At 41.3% G+C, this 10,516-nt stretch overlaps 1 protein-coding gene across 2 annotated transcripts in view; it reads right to left on the bottom strand.

The window, feature by feature from the left end:
- dpysl2b (dihydropyrimidinase like 2b) overlaps nucleotides 1-8,932 on the bottom strand; it is a 33,676-nt gene extending 24,744 nt beyond the window's left edge. The window contains exons 1-2 of one of the 2 annotated variants that reach the window (XM_044174187.1): nucleotides 8,738-8,932; nucleotides 7,952-8,377 (exon numbers count right to left, since the gene is read on the bottom strand). In XM_044174187.1, coding sequence (XP_044030122.1) covers nucleotides 7,952-8,218 — 267 coding nt within the window. In that variant the 5' untranslated portion in view covers nucleotides 8,219-8,377; nucleotides 8,738-8,932. Of the gene's footprint in view, nucleotides 1-5,094; nucleotides 5,527-7,951; nucleotides 8,378-8,737 lie in introns of those variants that run through there. The other variant, XM_044174188.1, reaches the window with a different exon arrangement.
- Nucleotides 8,933-10,516: the final 1,584 nt, after the last annotated feature.

Here is a 10,516-nt window from a genome sequence, read left to right on the forward strand (position 1 = left end):
AGGTGGAGAACGCTGCCAGGTCAGACATTCAGCACTATGATTTATGTGTGTCCTGGATTACTCAAAAACCAGTCTGCTAAGAAAATCATCTCCATACATGTTTAAACAACTGCTGTAAAAACACATGTTCACTATTTATTTATTTTTTATTTAAAACAGAACACTTGCTGACTGACTGGCAAAACAGGAATGCAACTAATTTCCAGAGGGACAACTGTGTAACTTAACACCTTGGTTTGCAAAATACAGCACAAACTGGATACAAAAACATGTCTGAACCGTGATCTTTTGTGTGTTTATTAAACAGATATTGGGAGATTTGGATAGATAAAGTATGACCTGCTTGTATTGGTTCACATCACCGGAGAAATCCGTAGTTAGAGGCTTCAGAGGATGAAGATATGACTCTTACATTTACTGTACCTACTGGTGAATTCTCTCTTTGACAAAATTTCACAAACAATCCCTTTTGAGTATTAACTTTACTTAAAAAACTTTTAAAGACTATTAAATATTCACTTAAATTGTGTCTTTGATTGAAATATTCACCTAAATTCTCTCTTTATCGTTGGAAAATCCACCTCAAAATCTCAAACCTCAAATAACTCTTAAAAATTATCTTAAATTCTCTTTTTGCCATTGAAAAGTCCCCTTAATTTCTCTCTTTAACTATGAAATTTCACTTAAATTCTCTCTTTATCGTTGAAATATCCCCTTACGTTCTCTCTCTTTTTTTAAAAAAACTTTCCTTTTATATGAAAATTTCACATAAATTCTCTCTTCAACTGAAAAAATTCACATCCATTCTCTCTTCTACTATGAAAAGTCCACTTCTGCAGTCTGTTGCTGCTGGAGGCACCACGACCCTGTTACGGATTTTCCTCAACAGTATTCTCCTTTGTTCAGGTACAGATTAATGGAAAAAGTTCACTTTCTGTACACACACAGACAAACACACACACACACACCGGGTATTTTCTCTGACTTCTGGCTTTATGAATGGGGGAATTCGGGATTAAACTGAGCGTGAAAAAACGAGGCTGAGTCGGTGATTTGGAGAGCAGCATGCTGTTTGTGATGTTTGAACAGACAGTGCTCCGGGCTGCTGTGCACTGTGAGATAACAGCATGAACAGGCTGAGGCAACCCTAACAGTACATACACACTGAGCTGCCACTGGGGACAACTACTGCACTACAGGTATACTAGCAGACTGCCTAATGATCTCTCATCCGCTGAGGATTGTAGTCACAGAGACATTAATCCAGGACAGTCTTATTATAGCCTCAGTCTATTTTTACCTTCCCTTAACATGGACATTAGAGGTGCATTTACTTTACTAAAACATCATCTTTATCTTTTATCTTACTTTGCTCTCATCTGTATTTATATCCTTCACTTTGCTGCAAAGCAAGTCAAGACATACTGCTCGTTTCGGTTATTTATCAAGCAAAAATGCCAAACATTCTCTGGTTCCAGCTTCACAGATGTGAAGATTTGCTGGTTTTCTCTGTTAGTTTTATCATCTAGGGCTGCAACTAACAATTATTTCTTATCTGCTGATATATGTTTTATTTTGATTTGTTTTTATATTTTTTCTGTTGTTTAGTCTTTTAAATGTCAAAAAATAGTGAAAAATGCCCATCACAAGTTTCCAAATGCTGTCCAACCAACAGTCCAAAACCCAAATATATTCAATTTACAGTGATGTAAAACTGAGAAAAACAGCGAATCTGACAATGTCGTCATTAAATAACTCATCAATGATCAAAATTGTTGAACTGGAAACTGAATATCTTTGGGTTTTGGACTGTTTCTCAGATAAAACAAGTCATTTGAAGAAGGCACCTTGGAGTCTGGGAACTAGTGATGAGAATTTTCCACTTTTTTTTTTTTTTTTTTACACTTTAAAGACAAAACGATTAATCACAAAAATAATCACTAGTTGCAGCCCTACTTGACTCAATGTTCACTTCTATCGCACACCTTTTGACTCTGATATTTTGAGAAGAGGCATGAGTCACAGAAGCTCCAAACCCAGGTGGTGAACTTGTGGAGGGTCATTCATATTTGATGAGAGCTGCCTTAAGTACGTCCCTGCCTGTGCAGCTGACCCGACTCCATCTGGCCGACACAAACCAGTCGGCTCTGCTGTTATATGGACGCCAGCACTCTATGATCTAAACTCTAAATTTGATTGGCTTATTCAGAAAGGCACGGGACACACAGAGTTTCTTTGTCACTGCTGCAGCCTTTCCTGTTTAGTTTTTATTCAATTTATCCTCATTCATTTCCTCTGCAGCCTCTGTTTGGTTTAATAAGCTCATCCACCCTTCACACTGAGGCCATCTTGAAGAAGTGAAGAAGTCCACTGGTTACAGATGTAGGTTTGTTACCTGAAGACCCGGGACCAGCTGGAAAAAATGAAATCCATGAAGTAACTAAGACACTCTCCTGTTCAGCAGCTACAGTCTCATGCAACACATTTATCACTCAATTCTTCCAAAAATACACGTTGAAGACATCCATTCTGTCTCTGACCCCCTTTTTCTTTAATTTTATTTATTCAGTTGATTTCTCAGGGACAGTGCATATTAATAAACATTACCGTAAATAAGCCAGAATGAGCCAAAAGGCTAGTTTTCATCCTTAGTCACTTAATGCACTGTTCAAGAATAGGCAGTCTATCCATTTAGTTCTGACTTAATCACGGTTGGGACTACAACCCCAACTAATCCTCTGATCTCTCCACCAACTGGCTGCTGCGCCCCGAGCACTCTCCAGAGACTTCAGAGGACAGGGATTCACCTGAGACGTTGCCTGTCATCACCAGGGACAGCATGATATCAACGCAGTCCAAAAGATGTTATTACTATCCGTTATTCCCCTACATGACTTGTTTTAACATCCTTCGTCTTCCTAAACAAACAGTCTAAATCTGCAGTGGTTCCAGAGTGATTTTAAAGCTTAATGCATATTATAAAACCTCATTTAGACAAATCTCAGTCTGTGTTTCAACATCTCTTCTCCCAGCAGTATGCACAGTAGGGCTGCAACAAACAACTATTTTCATCATCGCTTTATCAGTTGATTATTTTCTCAATTAACTGATTTCACGTTTAGCCAATAAATTGTCAGAAAATAGAGAAAAATACTCATACTACTAAACTAATAATCACAAGATCCCAGAGCCCAAGATGACGTCTTCAAATTGCTTGATTTGTCTGACTAAGAGTCCCAAACCCAAAGATATTCCATTTACATTGATATAAAACAGAAAAGTAGCAAATCCTCACATTTGAAACGCAGAAAACTGAATGTGTGGATTACTTGCTTGGCCAAACAATTAACCAGTTATCAAAATTGTTGCCATATCATTTTCAATCAATCGACTAATCCCTTCAGCACAAATGCATGGGTATCCCAGGGATCCACGTGCAAGCAAACGCGCATAGGTGTTCTTCAGAGAGCTTTGGATATAAAGTGAGTGTGTTCTTTTCTTTTACATTTCACCTCCTGACAGAAAATTAGATCAACCAATCAGCCTGTTTGATGTGCAAGGCTGCCGGACACACTGTTGAGATTTGGGAGTTCACATATATCTTTGCAGAGCTAAAAATCCAACTGAAGACGTCTGCACAGAGACTCTGGTGCCAAACAGTGTCCTGTTTGATGTGAGATGACTTGTTGCTCACCTCAGTTATGGTTTGCTTTGGCAGCACTGTCTACATCACGTCCACCAGGTGCAGGATGGGTGGAGGTTTAGGCCTCTTCTAATAGAGTATAATTACGGATGAATGGATTTTGAGATGATGGGCAGAGGCCTAAAAGGCTCCTAGTCCTATGGCAGCTGCCACCCTGCTCATGTCATTGTCCTGATTATAGTTTCTTTGTTATGAATTGGATTTTTTCAGAAGGACTTTTTTCTGAAATGTTAACATCAGTCACTTAACACAGAGGCTATAGGTTAGGGGCCACCTGAACTCGTGGGCCCCTAGGCCTGTTCCTGGTCGGCCTGTTAAACAATGAGTATAAGCCAAATGATTCATTTAGTAATGCATCTTTTTATCTGCACAAAGCATTTACTCGTATATGCCCAAAATAAGACACACAGCTCCTCCGTCTGGCTTTTGTTCTGCATGTTCGGAGCCATTTTTGCCATTTGAACCCAATTATGTCTCTTCACTAACATCAGCATGTAAAGACAGTGACCTCCTTCCTGATCAGCTCTGCCTATATGCATCTTCCCTTCATTACACAGCTGAGAGAGAAACATGGAAGGAAATAGGACCCACTGCCCCCTCCCTTCCCCTGGCTCCCCTCCCTTCCCCTCCCTATTCTCTACTTTCCATTCAGCCACCACCACCACCATCCCTGCAGCTCCGCTATGAACTCAGGGAAATAATCTGCCCCACACTGACACCATTAATGTGCCCTTGGATGCTTTAGCGCCTCTAGAAATACAATTAAAAATCGAAGCCGGTTTTTTTTCCAAAGTGAAAGGAGAGTTTGGAAAAAAAATTTAAAAATCCAGCCGGGTACTGAACGTTACAGCGGATGCAGCGAAGCATTTGCCCCACCAGTTGGTGTGCAGTGATACCCGGCCACCAGACACACCGTGTAACAAAGACCACCGGCGTGAAATCTCAACTGTCATGCATACCATGCACAAAGAATGGTACACTGAGGGTGAAACTGCAACACAAATGAATGTTCTAAAACTGAGCAGCTCGGTTTTATCCGGAGATGAGCACTTGTCGCAAAGATGCTGCAAAAAAATCCCGTTTTTCAGCCTCACCACACTATCGGTGGCCTCATTGATTTATCGATCCTAACGCGCGTTTGACCTCCGTGAAGCAGATTTCACAATAAAACCGATGTGCATCAACAAAATGCATTGAAGAAAGCAACTCGTGCAGGCATATCCTTCAGCTCCGAGCTCAGATTTGTCGAGGAGCGCAGCGGCGCAGGGAACCATGCCGCCCCGGTGACATCCTGCACCCACACCCGCAGGCCCACACGACCGGACTCCGGACACCCGGATGGATATATTCTCAGCTACTTCAACATTTTAAAAAAACACCCAAACACTCACTGTGATGCGGGGGATGTTCTTCTTGCCCTGATAGCCAGACATCTTCACCGGTGGTTCGTCTTGCGCTGCGCCGTGAACCGCAATCAATGCGACGGGATGAACGGATTACTGCTGCTCGCCGGGTTGAAACGAGGATGATGATAAATGAGAGGCGTGGATGGTCGCAGTCGATCCTTGGGAGGCCACAAACGTAAAGAATCAAACAATCTCTCAACTCCGGATCGCGTCCTGGCAGCCTCCCGGTCTCCGCCGATGCACCAAACCTTTCCTTCCCAGACGGAGTCAGACAAGAGGGGAGGGAGGGACCACTTTAGAGCCTCTTCCCATAAAAGAACCCCACGGAGCATGCGCAGAGCCTCGCCCTGCTCCATTGACAGGAGAGAGCCACTAATGCCATCAATTGCTCTCCTTGGATTAGTGAAGGCAGCAGAGAGTGCACCAACTGAACAAATGAAGAAACACCCAGCAGCCATCTTAACGCCACTCACTTCATCTGCTGTGTCTCAGAATCACAATGTTATCAGAGCAGGTCAAATCTCAGCCAGGCCACAGGGTGAGATCCTTTCCAGCTCTAATGAAGTTGAATTTGAATTTTCTTGACTCACTCTTGTTATGGGTGATTTAAAGATAGTTTTAAAGATAGATCAAGAGAGTTTCAAGATGTGACAACAGCAACAAGGAGTGACACTTTGGCCATCAGGGAAGGAGATGGTGGGATGTATCTGTTCCACTGTTTAAAGAAAAATGAGATTTTAATAAATATAATATTAAATTAAACTGACTTGCATTGATGGAAATTATTTTCAGTGATATTTGATTTGTGTTGAATAACAGGATGGATAGAATCAAATTAAATTTAATATCCTAATGCTTAATGGACTGGACCTCTGCTCCAGTCACAAATTATGGACAACTTTTTTTCATTTAAAGCGAGATTATGTACTTTTGCATACTTTGACTTACAGTACACAAGCAGAGAGTCATGAAGTCAGCAGACTGACTCAGTAATGGCAGTTACACAGCGATAGAAAGTTTGTTAATATTAGCCATACCAGACCAAGTAAGGCTGTAACCGCAAAACCATTGAGTGTATTGACCTGAGAAAGGGTGCATTTTATTTCTTATGTATTCAACTTTCCATTGGTAAGAGGAAGAATGTGTTTCTTCTTTTAAAGGACCTGGCTTTTCTTATTTTAAAAGTTACATAGTCTCCCTTTAATATCCTAAAATGCTGTACAGGTCTGTGAGAGGCAAGAGATTGTTATCCAGAGTTCAGCCTTTCTATAAAATATAGAGCTTTGCAGTCTGCCAGTGGTGGAAGAAGATCTTTTATTTGGGTAAAAAAAATAGCGATACCACAGTGTAGAAATACTCTGTTAAGTAAAATTCATGCATTCAAAAGTATTAGCATCAAAATACACTTAAAGTACCATTATATTATTGGATTATAATAATTGGTGCATTAATATGTAAAGGTGGTGTTCATTTTAATTACTTAATATAAAGCTGGGCAGCTTGTGAATTTCCCCCTGGGGATCAATAAAGTTTTATCTTAGCCTATAATAATACATCATCATATATTTGCTGATTATATTTTGTATTATAAATCTGAATCTGCAAAGTAACTAGTGACTAAAGTTATCGAATAAATGCAGTGGAGTAAAAAGTACAATATTTGCCTCTGAAAAGTATAGTAAAGTGCAGTATAGTATAAAGTAGCAGAAAATGGAAATCCTCAAGTAAATAACAATTGTTCTTAAGTGCAGTACTTGAGTAAACGTACTTAGTTTCTTTCCACCACTGCAGTCTTTTTTCATCAAGCACAGTCCTAAGACATAGGCTAGCTTTATCATTTATCATCAGTAAAAGAGATCAATCTTTTACTATGAATATGCAGGCACAAAACGTGTCAAATGTATATTCATTTATCAGAGGAGAGTAGGGCAAACTACTATACATGTAAGACTGAAATAGATATAAGAGAGTAAAGGGTGGACTGTGTGGCTAATGCTTCCGATCCGTATGTAACATGATACCAGGGCTCAGCACCACTACCACAAGCTTTTAACAGCATCCTGAGTGCTTGAATATTAAGTAAAGGAAACACTGATGCTGTGAGTGCCACGGTTTACCACCCAGCTGTGAAACCTGGATAGTGAGTTTGAAGCAGCAGAAAAGTTGACAGATTTTCCTGCAAGTCATGCAAGTCGGAGCTGCCATCTCTTCTCAGTCAGCTCCACACCCTCAGTTCTGCTGCTAAAGAACCTCAATGCACGAGCGCAGTAACGCTGCAACCATGCAGCACATCATGTCAGCATCCAAAGCTGTGTGTTCGCATGTGTGTGTCCCTCTCAGTCGGACCTGGTAACACTGAGTAAGCAGATGTTTACTGTTTCGCACAAGGACACTTCAGCAATTGGGCATGGGCAGTTCATGAACACACACTCTACAGTGTTGTAACATCAGCCAGCCAACTGTACTGTGCAGCAGAGGGGATCAAATCAACACTCATGTAAGCTGGAACTAAAAGGAGCCACTCCCTCTAGCAGCTCTGCATGGTGGGCCCTCCATCCATTCTGTTACATCACAGTGCTTTCTGGGAAATGTAGTCAGGGCAAGTTGTCTGGTTATACATTGGCTGTAAGCTTAAATAAACTCAAATGGGGCTGTAATTGGAAGACATTCGGATGTAAATGGCGCAGGTTTGTGCAAAGATATGAATGTTCGATGACAGAAATTAGAGATGGAGAGAAAGACAAAGAGAAAGAAAGACAAAAAGAGACATGGATTGAGAGAGAGAGAGAGAGAGAGAGATACGAAAACATACACATAAGCATGCAAAATACAAGAAAATTACCCTTTTATCATCCAGATTCTGCAGAGCTTCTTTCCCTGTGCTCTCCCTTATCTCCACCTTTCTTGGCTGGGAGATGTCGGTCTGCCGGTCAATGACTCGCCCGTCACTCCTGCCCCTGCACGCCGAGAGTGTATCAAAGTCGAGCGTCTTGCTGTCCGAGGAGCCTTCCACCGGGCAGAACATGCCACAGAATTTCTGCCTCGGCCTGGCGGGGCTGTCTGAGCCCATGCTCTTGAAGAAGGCTGGCACTTCCCCGGCGGTCGACATGCCTTACGGGCTGGGGGGGCTGTGAGGTTTCTCGGGGAGTAGCTGCACAGATGCTCAGAGTCTCAGCTCCTTGTATTATTTTTATTTTTTATTTTTTTCCCAGCTCCGCACGCCTGGACAGCCACCGCCTTTGCTGGTTTCCAATTGCAGGTGGTCGCACTGTGACAAAAGCGCAAAAAAAAAAAAAACACAAAAATTCTGTAAGGCTAATGCTGCATGAAAACACTCCCACTGTGGAGAGAGAAATGCACCATGAATCTACGTTAAATTGTCTGATATTAGGCAAAGGTATGAGAAAATCTTCCGCTGTTTTCCTCGTCTATGATCCCCCTACAGATCAGCAAACAGTTTCGGATTGCTTACTCATGAGTCTAAATTAGCTTCTAGCCTGCAGCCAATATCCTTGTGCGATTTCACGAGTTATAAATCAGCATATGAGGGAGAGACCTACAGTCTGGCTTTGTCAAAATAAAGATCCAATAGGATACAGGAGGAGGATATTTCCCGATGAGAGATTACCTGTAGCCTGTGTGAACCCGTCCAGAGACTGGTGGCGGCAGGAGCGCATCAGATGTGACTCTCCGGAAACGATCCTTTCTTGTCCAAAGTAAAGACTTGTTCTATAGAGCTCTAATCCATCAGGGTACAGTGACCCGCCTGCCTGCCGGAGAGTCTAAAAGCTGAGTAAGCTAATAAGTGAAACATGTCACACAGCTGCGTTTGGCGCATATGTGTCTCGGAGGGGTGTTTCCGGCCCAAAGTTTGAGGTCAAGAAGCGATCAGCACCATGGAGAGTTCCCCAAAGTCACACCCAGTCCAACAATGAAGGGCGCTGTCCCTTCAGCACCACGCCCTGCGCACCCACACTCACACACCTCCAAATACTTGACACTTAGCTTCCTTACTGAGAGTGTCAGCTGCAGGTCTTACTGGCTACTTCCACAGGACACATGCCCAAATCACAAGGTCGAGTCTTTTACATAGTGGGAAAGGACAGTGATGTTTCTGTTCTCTAATTTGTAGGACTAATATCGAGTTGTATGTGCTAAAATTATTTTACGCTATCACTGTATTTAGTTAGTTAGTAATTATTTCTGATGACATGACATATTCCCCACTAAATCAGAAACAATCAAAGTAAAAAACAATATGCATATTTAGTTATTATGTATTAAGAGTTTAACTGTATCAGAGCTGACCAAACAACCTACCAACTCTCAACAGATTTTGTGCTCTGCTAAATCCTGATTGGTGTAGAGCAGTGCGTGACATCACGTTTTTTTCCACCTGAGCCCCGCCCACTTCAAACCAGCAAAAAGAGCACTGAGGTTAAAAAAAATAATAATAACTCAGGATCCATATCCTCAATAACCAAAACTAACTTTGGCAGAAAATTGTGGGTTCATGTAGGACCCCGTCACTCAAAGTAAGTTGTGAAAAAAAGGTTTCAGGGCCTTTAATAAAGGGTCATGATGGGTTTCTCACTTTCTAATTAGCCACCAGTTCTGCAGTTACAAATGCAGAATAAACTGTTGATGACCTGATTTGGTTCCAGATGCTCATTGTTTGATAAGACAAAGCAAGTTATCCTGGAGGAGAATACGAACCAGTCAGAGCTTTTTCCCAACCTGACAACCCTAAAGCTGTTCTTATTAATGGCAGAAAAGGTTTCAGTCGTAGTCATCTGGACACTGTTTTCAGAATCAAGACGTTTCGGCTCCCATCCGGAGGTCATTCTCAATTGTGAAAAAATGGGAAGGGAACTAGAAATTTAAGCCTAAAACTAGAAATTCAAGCCTAAAGCTTATATTTCTAGTTCCCGTCCCATTTTTTCACAATTGAGAATGACTTCTGGATGGTAGTCGAAACGTCTTGATTCTGAAAACAGTGTCCAGATGACTATGACTGAAACCTTTTCTACGATAGAACACTCCTGGACAAATGAGGGACTACACCGTCTCTTATTAATGGCGTATAACTGATCGAGAAAGCAATTAGAAACTAGAAGAAACTAGAAATGATTTCGTAAACATGAATAAATCATAAACAGATCATATCTAGTAGTAATGACATACGAGTATAATGGACAGAAAAATGCTAAATGACAGAGACCAGTTGTTATTTTCAAAAGCGTATAGTATCTTAGAGTAATATTACACCAAGATATATAACTAACTAGTTGTCTAGCTGAAGACAAACATGCCAGGCAGTGAAATTAAATTATACTATAGGTTGCATTATGGGAAATGTAGGATCCAGTGTTTTTGGAGTTTGAAATCTCAACTTCTGCTGGTTTAA

The sequence above is a fragment of the Siniperca chuatsi genome, linkage group LG18 (genome assembly GCF_020085105.1).
Source record: "Siniperca chuatsi isolate FFG_IHB_CAS linkage group LG18, ASM2008510v1, whole genome shotgun sequence".
Taxonomy (NCBI): domain Eukaryota; kingdom Metazoa; phylum Chordata; class Actinopteri; order Centrarchiformes; family Sinipercidae; genus Siniperca; species Siniperca chuatsi.